The sequence below is a fragment of the Poecilia reticulata genome, chromosome 8, assembly GCF_904066995.2.
Source record: "Poecilia reticulata chromosome 8, P_reticulata-male-v2, whole genome shotgun sequence".
In the NCBI taxonomy this organism is placed as follows: Eukaryota; Metazoa; Chordata; class Actinopteri; order Cyprinodontiformes; family Poeciliidae; genus Poecilia; species Poecilia reticulata.
The window spans coordinates 19,767,266-19,785,196 of record NC_088837.1 but is presented as its reverse complement, the minus strand read 5'-3'; the positions used below and the strand labels follow the sequence as shown (position 1 = coordinate 19,785,196).

At 39.7% G+C, this 17,931-nt stretch overlaps 1 protein-coding gene across 1 annotated transcript; it reads right to left on the bottom strand.

The window, feature by feature from the left end:
• Positions 1-43: 43 nt before the first annotated feature.
• Positions 44-16,930, bottom strand: cntnap1 (contactin associated protein 1). Its single transcript, XM_008415848.3, has 24 exons — positions 16,044-16,930; positions 12,317-12,418; positions 10,932-11,125; positions 10,485-10,638; positions 10,121-10,324; positions 9,764-9,948; positions 9,528-9,677; positions 9,184-9,445; positions 8,951-9,100; positions 8,686-8,860; positions 8,030-8,136; positions 7,805-7,927; positions 7,384-7,587; positions 7,137-7,293; positions 6,927-7,054; positions 6,434-6,607; positions 6,128-6,346; positions 5,778-6,017; positions 5,466-5,705; positions 5,237-5,364; positions 4,641-4,734; positions 4,325-4,555; positions 4,183-4,227; positions 44-3,089 (listed from the first exon to the last, which is right to left on the bottom strand). The coding sequence occupies exons 1-24, from the start codon at positions 16,102-16,104 to the stop codon at positions 2,890-2,892; spliced, it is 3,927 nt and encodes a 1,308-aa protein (XP_008414070.1). The 5' UTR covers positions 16,105-16,930; the 3' UTR covers positions 44-2,889.
• Positions 16,931-17,931: the final 1,001 nt, after the last annotated feature.

Here is a 17,931-nt window from a genome sequence, read left to right as displayed (position 1 = left end):
CTGTTTATTACATCCAGTCAGCACTTCACTTAACACAGTACAGTTTTCATTTTTAGGCTTTTTTTTATTGAGATGACAGTTTGCCTTAATTTACACAGTAATGGTCATTTACAGTGAAATCATTACAAAACAATGCTGGGGAACAACAAAAAGAATCCAAACTCTTAATACTTGTTTCAGAAAGCTTCTGTTTGGTTGTGCAGAGAAATCTGAGCTGGTCTTATCATGCCTCCTGCTTGCTTTGGTGCCTTATTATCCGTCTCATGCAAATCATGGCTGACAGGGTGTCTGAAAATGCACTCCTCCCTTAGAAGGTTTTAAAATCTGCTTCTTGGAGCCAAAACATACCAACATTACAATCCCGCTACTTTGGAATACTTTAAATACGTTTTTAAAATGATTGTTTAAAGTTTAACTCCAGAATGCATTAAATAGTGCTCAGTTAGTTTCATATTTCCAGCATGAAGCAAATACCCTGTCAGTGCTGACATCTGGCTGAATAGCTCCCTCTATTGACCATTTTACTGTAATCCTCCTGACATCATCCGTAGACCAAAACTACATTTAGAGGATTGGATTGTTGGCATCTGTGCAGATTTACTCAGTCTTGGTGGCCAAACTGCAAATACACAAACATCAAAAGGTCGAGTGTCACACACACATACACTCCAGGGACCACATATGTTTTTTTGCTGTAAGGTGAAAATAATGTGACACTGCTAAGGTGGATGTCCATTTAACGATGAATTCAGTGAAGTGTTTACATTTAGGTAAAACTTTTTTTTTTTTTACTTTTTTCATAATAAGCAGCAAAGCACATGTGATCTAAGTTTATCTCACATTTAAACTTTCAGTGGGGATTGTCCATGTAACAAAAACAGAAACCATTCTGTGCATCACCAACAAACCAACAGTTTCATTCCATTTGCTCAGCTTTTGCTTTCAGTCAACGCATTACAACACGTTTTCAAAAAATATAGCTTTGCAAATGCAAACTTTCAGATCTGTACAGCTTCATACATTATTGGCAAATCGTGTCTTTGCTGTACAGTATTTATTTTTTTTACATCTACTGTACATTCTTTCCCTGTATAATTTTGCACAGCTCCGCCCTTCTGTAATGGAAGAAACCCATCAATGTCGTGTTCTTGGGTGCATTAGCTCTACAGACAGCAGAGCGCTGTGCATTCCTTTAACCTGAGCGATCTATGTGATACTTTCAGTACTAAGCAGTCAGTGCAGGTCTTCACTGTAGTGTCTGCTCATACATTGCAGAGTCAAAGGATTTTACATTCAGAGCACTCCTAAACTTAAAGTGTATAAACTCTAGAAATAAAAAAATCATTTAGTACAGTATTAAAGGTTCACATGTACACTTTTACATGACATCCTATTTGCTATTTAACATTTGTAAATCCAAAAAGAAACTGTGTTAGTGACTGGAAGAAGCTTATATTATTGCATTTTACTGCAAAGTGCGCTCATGCTCTACATATGCATAGCTAGTATGTTTACTTCTTTAACTGCTTATTTCACATACACAATAGTGTTTTAGTGTTAAGGAGAGCAGTAGTGATTGATGATAGCTCTAATTTTTGGTTGCACCACACATCAAATAAAATTCTTCTTAACATCCATTTGAACTAAAGTTAGGATTTTCTTTTATTTTAATGAAAGCAGCTAACCAAGCAGCAGCAGCAATGACTGTGTTTTTCTAGAATGTGAAACAAACATTTCCTTGCAGTGTCAGATAAAATTATAGTATTGTACTGTGCTGTTGTGGTCCTCTGTAAAAATGTTTTTTGTGTGTGCTTCTTGTATGTCAATCGAGAGGAACGTGTTCCTGAAATTAGTCTATTACTAAACATCAAATGTTTATGGACGGACTGATTTTTAATATGTATAATCCTGTCAAACACTGTAGCACCAAGCTGCTGACAGAATGACTATAGTAAACGGGCCCAGAAGACAGAAGGAATGGAAACTTCAGGGCACTTTATACCCAGAAAGCTTATTTTACACGTTGACTCCGGCATTACACCAACAATCCACAAGCTTCCACGGTCTGAGGTACTATTTCTTAAAGTTCTCACTCCACATCACCATGTGTTGTGAATCTGAGCAGGCTACTCGACAAAACAGCAAACTAGCAATGCTATGGCAAATCGGAACCACTTACAAGTGCCATTCTGTATAGGAAATGCACTATTATAGGCTGTAATACAACAAATATAAGCAAATGTCTCTTTTACAAACTTTGTATGGATCAAGTCCATAATCATCAGTTTTTTTACTTGGATTTGAATGCTTGCAGCTCTCCAGCTCTTATATATGTGCATTGTCAAACTCTAGGAGTACTAGCTGTTGTTTCAAAATTGGCTCATCTGAGATTGTCCAGGAAAGGTATAATTAATATGGCAATCAGTCTACATAGAAAGCTATCGATGAATTTCATCAGGCTCCAAAATGGCTCAGAAAGGAAATCAATCAATAAAAGTTGGAATATGTTCCTTGAAATTCCTCATTTTTTTACCCACAGTGTCTTATCTGAACGCTCTCTGGTGAAGCTAGTGTGCGTTCAGATTAAGTTTGCTCAGAAGAGGCACTTCAGTATTTCACCCTGCAATACAGTGTGAGACTTGTTGGCTACTCATGCAACATGGGGCTTGACTTCAGCTTTAAACTTACTAAAACAAGGATTGTGTAAAACAGAGCACCGGGCGTGTTTTATGACGCTCATTCGTCAAACAAAACACAAAACCAAACATAAAAAATAAAACCAAACAATTAGAAAACTTACTACAGGTATCTGTGTTTTTTTTTAAGTGCTAGTTCCCTCAATCCAAACTCATACCAACCCCCACCCATTGTCCAAAACGTCCTACAATGCTAGCCACTTCTGAATTCCTCTTCAATTTCTGGTAGGTACTTCTTTTCCCTCCTCAGGGTCTCTGTCAGTGGCCTGGAGCTGCTTGGAGACTCCAGATTTTTGGGTTCGTTTGTGTGGTAACTGCCTTTTTGCTGGTAGGCATAGACGTAGATGGCATACAAACCTCCCAAGAGCAGCAGCAAAGCCAGGATGACAATAACTGAAAGATAAAAATAGCACAGTCAGGACAGGGAGACGGGACGGGGTGAAACTGTCTGCTAAATTTTTGACATTATTGAAAATGGGGAGTGTAAATTTAACTTCTGTAATAGGTCAAATTTGCACATCAGCGGAGACCATTGGAATCTTGTTCAAGAATAGAATAGTAAATATCTACGGTTTCCTGAAAGGCTTCAGGCAAATTTACAACAATAAAATATTGCTAAAAGCTTATCATTTGATATAAGATTTTACAGGTAACGGCCACAAACAGTCATAGGGTAAATTATATTTGAAACAAGACAAGTGTAATTTTCCCATTCAACAGTATATTGTATAAAGAAAGATGTCTGCTGTTCTATTGTTTGGATGCCTGAATGGTGCGCCAATCCTTAATAACATGCTGATGTCCTGCATTTGCATAATATCCCAGAGGCTAAGTGATCTATTAAGCCGAAACATCCAATGATGAACAGCAAGCTGCGCCCTTGCTGGACTAAATATAGACTGATCCGGTGAAGGTCTTAGACAGAGGTGGAGCAGAGGGGGTGTTTCTGCTGTAGTTTAATCCAGATACTTCAGCTTGGCCTGCTTAGCAGGGAAACATTTTTGCCCTTTGTCTGTTATTCATTTAAATATTGTTTGTTTTCGATATTTAACTTGATGTCTAGTAGATTATGAATCCCAAGTCAGACACATGTGTAAACATAACAAAAGAATACTCGTAGTAAAATGCTCATCAAAGTTAAAACACAAGCAATTTCTCATGTAAGTAATCAATGATAAATAGATTTACTACAGTGACGGGACAGAGGGGCTTCTGTCTACTGTATCTGAATTCAGTCTCCAGTCAGATGCCCTACTGATCCTCAAAAGCTTGTTCCAAATCTAAGGACCCTGCTGTTATAAAGAATTAAAGCTTATAAAGAAAAACACAATCACAGTCATTCATCAGGGACATCAACAACCAAATACGTTCTTAGGTTGTCAAAGTATTGGTCTTATTTTTAAAAGACGTGTTCAATGGTAAAAAAATAATTATATCTAAAACAATGTCTGATTAGAAATATGCCAAGATGTTTATAAATACTTACAAGTTATCCAGAACAGGCCAAGGTCATCATGGATATAAAAATATTCTGTAACAGAAACAAACAGTAAGTCAAAGACGTAAAAAAATAGATAAATAAATATTCCTTCAATTTACAGAAATGATGCCGGGTTTTTAAAAATCACCTATGCCAGTGAACCAGGGGTCCACCTCCCAAGGCACATAACCCAGAACAGGAGGAAAGGCCCCACAATTGGACTCAGAGACATAACCCTGCGTTGTTACAGGCGGATCTGTTTCATTTGGACGGAACAGCGCCTTCAGAGGGGCGTAGACGTTGTACCTCACTCCAGAAATGCATCCAATGAAGCCTGGAGCATTGTGCCTTTGGATTTCATAGTCTATGTCACCAACCTCTGCAAAACAAGACACAAGCTAAGAAACACGCATTTATTTGATCAAATATGTTCTTTTTTTATAAGCAGAAAGCAAAATTTTTACCCATAACTCTGCCTAGGAACATGGACTTTGGAGAGTCAAACCTAGCATCTTCCACAAGGGTTATCTTCTCCACAATGGGTTCCATGAAATCCACCTGTGATTGTATATAACTTTTTTAAAGGCTTCTTACTCATAAGAAGTGAATTAATCCAAGCACGTATTTCCTAATAAATCAATTTTCAAAACTGTTAAACATTGCCTAATGAAACCACAATTTGGAAATGCACTCTGGGACATAGCCCTTTGAATGTGGAGTTATTACATGTGGTTTGATGGAACTAAAATTTAAGTGGTTGGCCATAATGACTGTTGCTATGGGGGTGGTTTTGCAGCAGGAGGAAGTTATGCCTAAATTAATTAATGGCCTAAATGATTTGGAAATTTTGATGCACCATCTTAAGACATCAGCAAGGAAGTGAAAATGTGAGCATAAATGATTCTTCCAACTGGACCATGACCCTCAGCGTAATGCCAAATCAGTTATAGAGGGGACTAAGAACAACAATGCTATATAAAGTATATTAAGCATAGGGCTCTGAGAGTTGCGAAAACTATGTCAAATTTTATACAGAGTTAAGTGTACAGAGATTAAGAACCTGTGTTTTGACGGTTCTGTTGTGTCTGGTTATGTTCACATAGTGAGGGTATCCATCTGCCAGGTTTCGGTGAGTCAGCTGGTACGTGTGTGTTATGAGCCCGAGCTTATACCGCAGATCTACACTACCTGTAAGAAAAAAACAGGGATAGCAGCACAAAGGTTTTGTGGGATAACCACTAGAGCTAAAATAATAAAAGTACACTTTTATTGTGCTTTGCTTCACCTACCATCAACCTTAAGGATAACAGCAATGTAGTCTTGAACAAAGGAACTGATGTAGAGCAATACAGCTGGCTTGTGAAGAGTGCTGAAACTGAACTCTATGTCATCTGACGTGTCGTTGTACCCGAGACTGAAATTGTCGTAGTGTGGGTCGATCCAGTTTGCCCACGCTGCCTCGTCTGAAATGGGTTTCTTTCGTATGTTGTACCTTAGCCACGACCCAACCTCAAAGTGAGCTCCAATGTCTTAGGAAAAGACAAACAAGGAATTAGATACCTGCTACATTCACAATATAAACAAACTAAACATGGAATTACCTTTGTGGCAGTAGAAACCGTCGAAGGCTGTGTTATTGCAATCACAAATGTAGGCTGCATAACCCTCAATGCACTGCCCGCTGTTTCGACATGGTATGGTGGCATTAAGACACTGTCCAGTGCAGTTCCTCCTTATACCTTGCTCCTCGTTTACTTTTCCTTCCAAATCAAGAGGAACACCATTCATGCGTAATCCTCGAAGGCACCCCAAAAAAGGCCTGAGGGTGCGGTTGGCTGCACCTAGTGGAAATAATGCACATGCCATAGTTTAGAGAGCTAGCCTAGAAACAAAAAACAGATCTTTTTGTTTTCAAATTTAAATTTTAACAAATTCTATTTGAGGAACCTACCTACAAGGATGGGGTGTGTGAACTCCATGGTGACAAAGGTCTGACCTGGAAACCGTCTGACAGCCCAAGGTTGATAATCGACCTTGATTCGTGCCAGTTTTGCATTAATCTCAGCCTGAACAAAATGCCACTCATTGTCATTGAGTGGCACAGGCGAGCGAAGAGTCACATTAAGGATGCCATCTCCAACCATAAACACAAACACAAGATTGTGGGTGGCTGCAAGAAAAAGAGAGAGAGAGAGAGAGATGGAAAAACTTTAAATACAATCAGAAAAGGCAAAGATGGTAGGTGAAGTCAACTTACTGTTCAGTTCTATTCGTATAAAGTTTCTAAGCTGGTCATCAGAGTTCTCCAAGAAGACACCAGGTGCACGGTAGGTTTTAAAGTGGAAGGAGATGTCAGCTGTTGATCCAGGCCTGAAAGTGGGGAAGGTGATGTAGGTGGGCTTTGTGAAGGCTATCGTGTTCCAAATATTTCCTGTGAAAATGACAAAAAATGTGTTTAACAATTGGACATGCCTACAGAGCGCTGAGGCCCAGACAGTTTTTTTTGTTACTTTTATTTGACAATGTGATGGCATGTGAGTTTACTGATTGGTGAATGCTTAGCGGTTGTATTGATAATATCTGAATCACTAAGTAAGATTGTGCTGTAAATTGTTTTATGGTCACTGGCTATTTTCGTACTAAAAATATTTTGGGGGATTTTTACTTAAAGGAAAAAAAATGTGTTCTGATCCCCCAAAATGAAAGAAGTAGAAATGAAAAGCCAGTAATCAAATTGTAACTGAACTCACTGTCACCGTGGCAACGGAGTGGACCAACTGTGAAATGAGCTTCTGAACCAGTTCTGTTCGTGTCCCCAATCACCAATCTCCTCACAGGCAGGTGGTCTCTGAAGTCCAAATAGCCTTTATCCGAGTACCTGGAAAGCCACCGAAGGATAAAATGAATGTCGATATAAAAAACACAAGTCAAATAATTTGGTTTTTGGTGGTGCCTTTTACCATTGCCTGTAGTCAGCATCACAGTTGCACTGAAACTTGGGGTCCACACAGGTTTGGTTGATAGCACAGCCACATTTTTGGACTTCCCTGAACGTCCCGCCCCAGTAATAGTGACTCTCGTTATTCCGACCGATCCAGTAGCTAAAAGGCCTTCCCTCTAATTTTAAAAAGATATGCATGTGAGTCACTAAAGTTTTTAATATTGACTTCAGACATAAGTAAAGAAATACAGACTGATCTCACTCACCGGGGGTGTTGAGGAGACGAGACTTATAGCATGAATAGTCGATCCACTGCTCACAGTACATGGAGGTGTTGGCAAGAGCACTGACTTCATCCCATGAAGCATTCCAGTAGTTCACATCTGCAATATATGGCTTGTCTATCGAGCTTCCAGTCACTTTGGTTCCTTCAACTCGATCATGCATGATCACCGTCCAAGCTTTATATGCTGCAAAGAATTTTTTTTTTTTAAGCAGAAAAGATTAGAGCGGGAAAGTAAAGCAACTACTTTTCAACACAGAGACATTGCTGCATTAATCTCTTCTTAATTTCCCATGAAATGTCCCTCCTCCTGTCTCATAACAGATAGCATGCCCATCTGTTTTCATGAAGGCTGACCACAATGCTGATAAAGCTGCATTTTAGCAACAACAGTGATTACTCACACTTCATTTTGCAGTACACCTCAAATGGTTTTAGCGGCCCACTGAGATCAGGATCAATAGTGTAGTTTCCAGACCAGTACTTGCCGCTGAGTCTGTAGGCCTCGCATGACTCTTTGTAAACCGCTGTTGTTGGAAAAGTACGATCAATTTGTTAATATAAACAAGAAATTGTGCTTAAGTTAAGTGTAAATCAATAAAAAAAAAAGGTTATTGAACACCACTTACACATGTGACACACTTCTCCTTTGTAGCCTGTATTTTCACAAATGCAGATGAAGTCGTCCCAAGACTGGATGCATCTCCCCTCATGTTCACACGGGTTTGGAGTACATCTGTAGATAAAAGACTTGTTTTTATTAAGTTTTTCTACAATTCTAAAGAATATAGCACATGAAAACCCTACATTAACTACTTTTCTCCAGCTAGCCAAAATAATCTCCTCTTCCAAACAGATATTACTATGTTTGGAATTTCTATGTTTGAAAAAATAGTTCAGTTCAAATGCCTGAAAATATATGCCAAAATTTCTCTTGTATAAATGATTTTTTTAAGAATATAATGAAAATCCAGCATTAGATGTAAATGTAAAAATTCTTACTATTGCCATAAACTTAGCTGAGAGATATTCAGATATTTCTTCCCTTGGTATCACTTTGTTGATAAGAATTAGAGTTAGGATCTTATGTTCTGCTTCATTGCATCATTAGTAAGTAGGTTCTGATGACACAAATAATGAAATCAGAATCAGAATCATCAACTGAAGTGTTGGTTTGTGAGACTAAATATACCTTTAAAAGCTTAATCATGCTACAAGATGATCAGAGAAAATCAGAATTAAATGTCACCTACACACTATTGAAGTGCTTTGAGTCATTTCATACCTGTCAGTAATCCCACACGTCCCTATCAACAGTTCCTCATATCGAGCCCACTGTCGCTGCAGTGTGATGTCAATATCAAGCTGCTCGTTGTCTATAAATATGTGCTGCATGCAGCCGTGAAAGCGATTCAGTTTGGTCTCACACTTGAACAATGTGTTATTGGTTTTCGGACAACCTGAAAGCATAAAAATAAATGTTGTGCGACTATAAAATCAAACAATCAGCATGAAAGAGCTCTTCATGGGAGTTAAAATGATTGACTCACCTCCAAAAAAGTAGCGATCCCCTGTCCGTATGCTGAAGGGGTTGGTTATCTTTAGTGGTGAACCTTCTTCTTCATCAATGGTTAGAGTCAGTAGGTTGTCTCTGGCTGCCAAATCCACAGTATGCCAGTAACCGTCATTGAGTCGGTATCCTGAGGAACAAGAACAGGGATTTCAAGAACTGCAGTGCCTAAACAAGAAGTTTAAATCTTATAAGAAACGCCTTAAGGCCCACCTGCACCAAACTGAATTTTCTTCTTTCCCGTCTGGAAAATGGTGACATTGATCTGACCCTCACTGAGACCTAACTCGAGGGCACCCAGGTTATCAGCAAAGCGTGTGAACATCAGCAGCCCAGTGTAGTCCCAGGAGCGAAACTTAAACTTGACAAACAGCTTCGGCCTTCCGAAGAACCCCGGCACTTGCAAGAAGTTGTTGGGTCCGGCAAACGTCATTGGTCTAAGCAGAATGTCTCGGCAGGCAAAATGCATCTTTTTCTGTTACAATGGAGAAATTGGACTGTTTGAGTTGGGATAAAACATTTTCAACAAATTCTTTACTATTAATGCAAAGCTTTACCTTTCGAGGAATGCGAACATCAGGGTCTTCTCTCTTGGCTTTGTCAATAACATTGACCCCATTAATAAAGACGTTTTCCAGACACCCACGGAAATTCGGTATGGTAGGAAGGTGAGGCAAGTTTGGCTCTATTACTCCTCCAACGTACATCTAAATGACATTCAGTTCAAGTTTTCAGCTTGAAACCATGTCAGACATTCTGGACATCATTGTAATGATTTTATATTTTGCATTACCTGATCATCCAGATCCAGGTGAGTAAATTCTCCCTTACAAACAGCTGTCACTGTCTGACTGTCCACTGTAAAGTTCACCTGTCGACCATCGCGCTTGATAGTGACATAGTGCCAGTGCAGATTATCCAAAAGGCTACCTGCTGTCAGAGTGATTCGGCCATCGATTTTGTGTATAACGCTGCTTCCTAAGAAACAAAGGAAAAATTGAAAAAGCCTTTTAAAACATAAATAGATGCTTTTTACTGTCACTGAAAGAAGTAAAGTCACTGATGCTTAAGCTCAGTGAGCATGCTTTCTTTGTTCACTATGACAAAAAAAATTTATTCACAAAATCTTAAATTCCCTCTCATTTCTCACCAAGGCTGATGTGCAGATAAAGACGGCCTTTTTTTAGCTCCAGAGACAAGAGGTCTCCCTGAATCCCCTCGCTGTGTAACAGCAGACCATCTTGCTCCAGAGTCTTAAAGTTTATGGCAATGTGGTCATTCAAAGTACGTGACCTTTTTCCTGGATAGGTGTAGACCACTGAGTCATCTCCGTTGTATTGCAGCACATAGGAATCTGGAAGCGAGGCAATGTTAAGAACTAGATCATAAGAATTTCAACCAGCAACATTTTGTTTCTTATTCTGTTTTATCCTTACGAACTGAATGATAGAAATTATGAATATATATATATATATTTTTTTTGTAAATCCTTTCCACTCATCACTGATTTTTACCATAAGAGCAGCCATAGAGCTCCAGTCTCACGCCAATCTTTCCTCCATTCTCCGTGTTCCACTCCAGAGGCAGCAGACGAATGTGTTTAGCAGTGAAGGCATAATGGAAGACATTCCTCTTCACCTGATAGTAATTCCAGTTAGCAGGCAGGGTCTGTGCACAGATGAGATAGGGAGAGTTATTTAGTTAATGCCTATGGTGTTAATGCCTTATTTGGAGATTGGAGATGAACTGATGATGAGATTAGATTTGGCACTATTAAGATAGATATTATGCGGTGCTGGCTTTGTTTCAGCCCCATTGGCAATAACTATAACAAAGCCACCCCCAAAATACCCTAAATCGGCTATAAAGATTACATTTATGTTATTATGACAGTTTAATCCTCGGCTCAGCTGTGTTTTGTCTCTCATTCTACCCCTCCAGCTTTAGCTCATGACACCTACAGAATTTCCTCCTTTCATGATGTATGGTGTCCAGGAGTCTGGTCTGTCTCCATAGAGAAGTGTGTACTTGGAGATCCAGTCATAAGAATTAAACGTCCCCTGGGTTGCGATTGCCACCACTCTGTACTTCCTGCCCAGATCAACCTGCAGCCACGGCTGTTTGTCTCTGGGGGATGGGGACCAGCCGCTGCTGCCTGTAGGGCAGAGAAGAAAGTGACAGCTTAAGATATCATGAAAGAGTGGCTGGAATGTTAAATAGTTGACATTAAGCTACATTATAACCCTATTTTAAACAGAGCTGTGAGTAAAAACCTTTTGTTGCAGCGTCTGTGTTTGGATGAAGTTGATTGCATCAATTCCTTTTTTGCTAATCACGTTAAATTGATCATAAGTGATTAGATTTCTAGTAATTATTAAATCTCAGTATAGAAGCACCAATAAGCGTAATCTCAGGGGTGACCTGTCAGAAGCTATCTGCCTCACCATTACTGCTCCCAACAGACCACATTAAAAATAAAGGTCACAGTAGAAAAATAAATATTCTTACACCACCATATTGTCTTCTATCTTTGTGTAAACACTGATGAAATCCCTGTAGTTTCCCTTGGTATCTGCATAGTTATGCATGATTAAATATCTGTACGTATAACATCAGGCTATATGATTGGACCATACTGGCATGAGTGGAACTCAATATTTACCTAATTGGATTCTAAATAATTGCACTTGCATTGGACCTTGTTGTTTTGCAAGCGGCTTTCTGATAACATTTGCTGAGATTTTCTTAAATTTAGCTGAGATTAATTTGTGTAGATGTTTTTCTTGTAGAGAAATTATTTTAATTTCTATGCAATTGTTATTTAAAATAACACATAAGATTCTATTCAGTTTTATGTGACTAATTGACAAACTGCTTTATTCAATAGTCAAGTCTATGTTTTTGTCTCCTCAACCATTTGATGCCCTTCCGATTAGAAATGTTCATGTGACCCTGTAACAAAGATATTTTATATGTAACGTATGTGCAGAACCGTTTTGGCCAAAATTTAGTGAACGTATTTTAAATTAAATTAAATTATCCTGTCATTCTCAGTAATCAAATTCTAAGGTTTCATCCCTACAAGGATTATCTCTTCCTTTCGGTGAATTTAGTAATATGTTAAAAATAGGTAACAAGATGGTGGGTATATCCTGTTTTGATGTAATAATCCCGGAGCAATGCTGCTTTACATCCAGACACACCTGGTGCAAATAAGCGGAACGAAACGCTCGTGGATGCTATGAGTCACACTTTAGCTTTCTGCTTATAAAAAGTGAAATGCTACCAAGGATTGAGCTGAATAGCAATTGCAAGGAGAAAATGCAGATAATGAATGGGAACTTACCATAAAGTTTTGCAAAGTTGGCAGAGTACAGAAAATTATATCTTGAAGAGGCCAGGAATGAGGAGGCATAGAGCCCAGAGATGAGTGGATCAACACATTCTCCTGCAGAAACCAAATGAATGACATCAAAGTCAGGAAGTACCAAAATTGCTTCTCATTATGCTGCATTGTAACTCTGCCGCTGTAAAAAGCCCCAGTCTGACTTTAATAAGTGGCCGATTCAGGCTGTATGAAACGCTAATTCATATTTCACAGTAAGCACAGACCCATAAGCAGGTGGAGCAGAGCTCATAAATCTAACAGACTGCCCTCAGATCTCCTAAGAGAGCATGTCTGGCTTACATCTTTGTTCCCTCACTATTTTGGGGGCAAACTATAAACAACTAAAGGCTAAATTTAACTCTTAACTACATCTTCAAACATATCACACAGTTCCAGACCTTTTTTTTTCCACAAAGAGAAATGTGTACATAGTTTAACTTTGCTAAATGGGTAAAAACATTGGAGTGTCACATAAACCTCTCTGTGTTTCCTCCACTTTATGATAAGAATAGACGCTTTTTCTGAGTTAGAAAGTTACAGTAAAACTGAGAGCACAACGCAAACATGTTGGGTTTCTCTGCACGTCATTGTGAGACTGATAGTCAAGTCCCCAATCTGCTCTCTTGCCCAGGTCTAATAAAAGTAACCATAATTCTGCCTGATCTCACTTCTGTCACAAACAACAATGAATGTCTGATGCCTTCAACTTCAGCTGCAGAAGAAAAACTGTCCCTTTTTAAGTGCCAGAATATTGTTTTTTATACTCTCAAAAGATTTAATATAGGTAGACTTTATATCTAAAAGCACAGCGTTTTACTTAGTGGAAAAATTCACTTTTTCATTAAGAATTTCTTTGTCCTTAGACGATGCATTTACTGGAAAAGAAGGAAGTTTCATTTTGTGAGTGTGTTATTATGCTAGCAGAGGTCATATAGAAAGGTTAGAAACAATGGATAATGGCAGAATTATGGAGTCTGCAAATAGGCGAGTATAAAGTAGAATGTGGTGTCAAATCACAAAATGACATTGCAGTGAAGCAGAGGACTTTAATGAGAGCAGATCCTATGTCAAAGGGACATGGGAAAGCAAAATGTTTTCATCTTGAACTAGAGCAGCCATGAGGCTAATAAACTGTGCCTCGAACACACCCTTCTGCATGCTGCACTGAGATATACTGGAGCTTTAATATGTTATTCACACAAGCTGAACTTCTGTCCTCTTCTATGACCGAACAGGCTGCACATTCAGGTGGAAGAAACGTGCTGAGCCAGTGAAAGGTGACCTCTGTCTCAAATGACCTTCACTTGTTTTAGCACACAGAGATCCCTTCTAGGCTGCAAGTTATCAATAAGAGATCTGTTTTCCATCGCAGCATCATCTCTTTTCTGCAACTTGGTCTTTTCCACAGAAATATTAAGAAGCTCTGTGCACTCCCACTTTCACAATTGTTCTTTTTTGCTAATGGTTTTGATTTAATTCCTCGTGATGCTGTGAAGGTGGAATGGATTTCACTTTAAAAGCTAAAATTAGCTCTATTTTAGACTGCAGTAGGTTAACTCAGATTATTTAGCTCCTCCTTACTGCAAGCTTGACACGTACTCTGCACCTCCACCCAGCCGGTGTGTCGCTTCCTTTTTTCCTTGCTCTCACTCCTCTGTCTTTATCTCCATCCAAACTCTAAAAATAACCTTGCATCCCAATCATTTTCTTGTGTTGCATCTGAATCCTCTGCTTTGCTGCCTCTTTCATCCCAAGTGGGCGTTGCTATGACGCAGCAATTAAAGTGGACCATAGAGAGAGCCCAGTCCACAGATTTTCCTCTATTTCTAATCATGTCACAATCTTCAACCTCTTCAACCTTTATACATTCTGCATTCCTTCAATGCAGAATGTATGTGGGTTCTGTGAACCTTGATACATTCGCTCTGTGACGATCTGTGCAACTCTAAAAGACCACAGCACCATTACTGCTGAATCATCAGTCTGCTTTTAAGACATGGGCTGCTCCGTCTGGGCTGAGACATCATTTCTGAGTGTGGCATCCATTATGCACTGAGGCAAATCTTAAAGCTGGCACCATGCGGGAGACTACTGAGGAGCAGCACTAACTACAACACGTTGCTGCAATGCCAATGAAATGCCAGAAACAAGAAGAGGAAATAGAAAAGGCTAATATAAAGCTCTCTGTTAAAGCAGATTGACTAAATAATGTATGCTGAGGCAGGCTTCACAGCAGGGTGTGTCAGAATACGACCTGCGACACAAAACTGCAACCCATGCAGTTTCTGAATATCAATCATATTCAGAATTTGACTCTGATAGAGTATTTAACAAAATAGCTTATTTGTGCATCATTCTTTTGTGTTTTCTTTTCCTCATTAATATTAACACTATATGAAAACTCTTCCATTTTTTTTGCAAAGCATCTGATAGGAACTTTTGCAGCCCCACCCTAAAAGTGGATCGTAAGCTTTAAAAAATAATTTGAGTCTGACACACCTCCGACATGCATACACAACCCACATACAACAATGTCCAGCATTATTTCCATAAACCTTTGTCATTCAGATAGGCCTGCAGTGATTAATCTGTATAACCAAACATCTTCAACTAGCTCAAAACAACAAGACTCCTGCAATCAGCAGCATGCCATAGATTACATGCTAACTTTTTTCTTAATTCCTAAAAATTTGTTTGAAATATTTTTAGCAGTTATGCCACAAAAAATAGTGTTATAAGTAATTCTAAAATGAATGCGCAAGAAAAATATGTAAAGTTTATCCATGTTACTGTAATAAACGTGTTAAATCATGTTTCTATACTCAATAGTTCACATTGGTTGACACCCCAACAGGGTTTCCTAAACTGATGAGTCAGTGAAAACCCTATGAGGTCATAGCCGGTAATCAAAAAGGCAGCTTGTCAGGACGGACTCAACCTCTGATGGATCGCAGCCCCTGTCTCTGTCGCCAAATCCACCTTATGATGTGTACTGATTCCCCCATGCAGGTGCACGCTGGCTACCCCCCAAAAAAAAGTACTGCAGTGGGCTGGTCCTGGTGAGGACAGAGCCCCGCTGTCTCTCAACCATCCTCATTCAAATGCGTTTAAGAGATTTTCAGCAGCAAGGTTCTAAGACATATCTGAATAAATATAGGTATTATCTTGTATTATGAGCACAAGTGACGCGGCGCCTTATGAAAGTAAAGATGTGCAGCACGCTGAGGGGGGGAAAAAAACTTGCGTGCTGCCTGAGAGAAAGCACTGCAATGCAGACAGTCCTGTGCTGGAGAGGGACCACCATGCGCACCCTCTGCAGGACAGACGCGATCTGTCAACGCACTTTTTTTTATGTGTGTTATTCCGCAAACCGACGCCTTTAAAACTCCCGCAGTCAAAAGAAACGCTAAATAAAAAACGCAATCATCCGGCTTTTATCACAATGTCTGATTTGACTGCAATGTGCGTTGCCCTTCAAACATCCCAGCATTTCAGGCTTTGCCCTCCATTAGTAGGCTATTTGATAACTGCTGTGCCTCTGGATGCAATCCTTAACTTTTCCAGCTACATCAGCCCAACATAAAGCAGATTCTAGGTAAGACATCGTTATGCACTGTGAAATACGGCATAATTCACCTATGCACAAGCGGTTACACATGAACAATTTCTGTTTGACAAGACTTACGTGATGAGCAATGTTGAAAACCCAAAAACAAGAGGCATATGCTCAATATTTTGCAAGTCATCCTTCACTTAGAAAGACGTTTCTCCACATAGGCTATGTTAATTAGATCGAAGATTCCTCTGCAGCATCCTCTCACCCCCTTTTTAGCCCAACTTTAACTCGCACGGCTCCAACTCCTCTTCCCGGGATCTCGGGCAGCCTCTACCGGGGCGGGGACGCGCTTCGGATGCTGGTGCTGATGCTGAGCTTCACCGAGAGCGCGCTTTTTGGTTTTTTACCTCTTTTATATTGCTCAGTTTATAGGTAAATCTCGTAAGGTTTCTGATCCGGCGTCTGACATTTCGGTAAAAGCGCTTAAAAGGGCGCTGGGAATCTTGTCGACCAAGGTGGGAGTGGGGTTCCTTTGCGTTTCTTCCAAGGGAGTCTGGGTTCTCAGATGCAGAGGAGGCAGTGGGGGAGGAATGTCAAAACTTTTTAGGTCCACTGCAGTCTGGCAGCGTTTTTCTAGATGACTTAGGTATTTTTGCTTTCTTAAATCTTAATAGTAGAGATGTAGACAGCAACATTAATACAGAAAAATATATTTTTCTGTCATTGCTCTTCTCTGTTCATTTCCTCCACTCACTGTTTCATTTCAGTAGGCTGCTCAAGCATGCACTGCTGATGTGAAGGATGATGGAGATGTTTTTCTTTCCAGGACTGCGGATCAGATCTTATCCCCAAAATAGGAAATTCCCATCCTCTGGGGTAGGGACAGCCAAAGAGGAAGGCAGTCACATCTTTCAAGCAGTTTGCAAGGTCCTCCGGTCTGTCCGTCCAACCTCGTCCTGGTGCCTTTTCAAACCATCACGTTTTCAAATGTGCCCACAGCAGTACAAAGTTACAGGATGATGATGCCAGCTGCGCCTGACCTCAGACTCATCCTTTCAGACGCACACATAGGTGGGGGCAGGGTGTGTGGGGGTAGAGGGATTTGTGCAAACGGGTGGCACACTGACCATAAAATAAAAAAATAAAAAAGGGCTTTGGGATTAAGGAGGGGGGTTTATGTAGAGTCTGTGTTTCACTGATGATGTGAGATTGAATGCTTGGGCCAGGGACGGATTTGCAGAGTTTTTCAATCAAATCAGATTGTCAGCTTGTAAGCTCCCTGCCTCCAGCTTTTTCCATGAAATACCATAAGAGTATAGAAATATTGTTAATGCAAGAAGAGAACACAATTGAATACAGAAGAAAGCATAAAGTAGGCCAACAAATCTGCAGGGAATAATGGCACCGCATTGGATTGGCTGGGCAGCGCATTAGGATTTATTTAACTGATAAGGTTCAAAAACTATTAAGTGAACAAAGACCTCTCAGTCAGGGAGGAAATAATTATTTTCTAAAGTCCTGCTCTTAAGCTTTGTCACAGGCCTTTTCAGCGTGATTTCTGCAACGAAAGCTCAGTGTGTTTAGAAAAGATCACAAATTTATAAGCCACCGACAAACAGAATAATTTATGTAAAGGTGCCCATACCATTGTTTTAAACCAGAATGGAAAGCATGATGACATCAATTGGCATGTCGGTGCCACATTCAGTAATGCCGTTTTAACCAAGGTCACCGTATCGCCTGACTAATGGAAAATCTCTAAATGTCTCTGGCTGTAAATGGCCCTTTGGAAATGCCTGGTCCCTTCTTCATCATTCTTGATAAATCCTATCACATTTTTCTCACAGAGTTTTATTCATCTTTTTCGTGGGAACACATAATTCTTCTTACGACTCAATTTTTCAGAATTGGAACCTGGAATTTCCAACTTTACAACAGTGAAAGAATAGAAGTTTGCCACGAATTTACTCCAGAGATCAGGTTCAAAAATGGATGGATGGATGGATGGATGGATGGA

What these genes read in the sequence shown, in the direction of transcription:
- cntnap1 (XM_008415848.3), bottom strand. Translation starts at nt 16,104, where the DNA reads ATGACTTGCAAAATATTGAGCATATGCCTCTTGTTTTTGGGTTTTCAA. An exon ending in ATGTTCGCATTCCTCGAAAG is followed by an intron (nt 9,446 to 9,527) that starts GTAAAGCTTTGC and finishes CCATTGTAACAG; the next exon opens with AAAAAGATGCATTTTGCCTG. An exon ending in AGGAGAAGTGTGTCACATGT is followed by an intron (nt 7,928 to 8,029) that starts GTAAGTGGTGTT and finishes TTCCAACAACAG; the next exon opens with CGGTTTACAAAGAGTCATGC.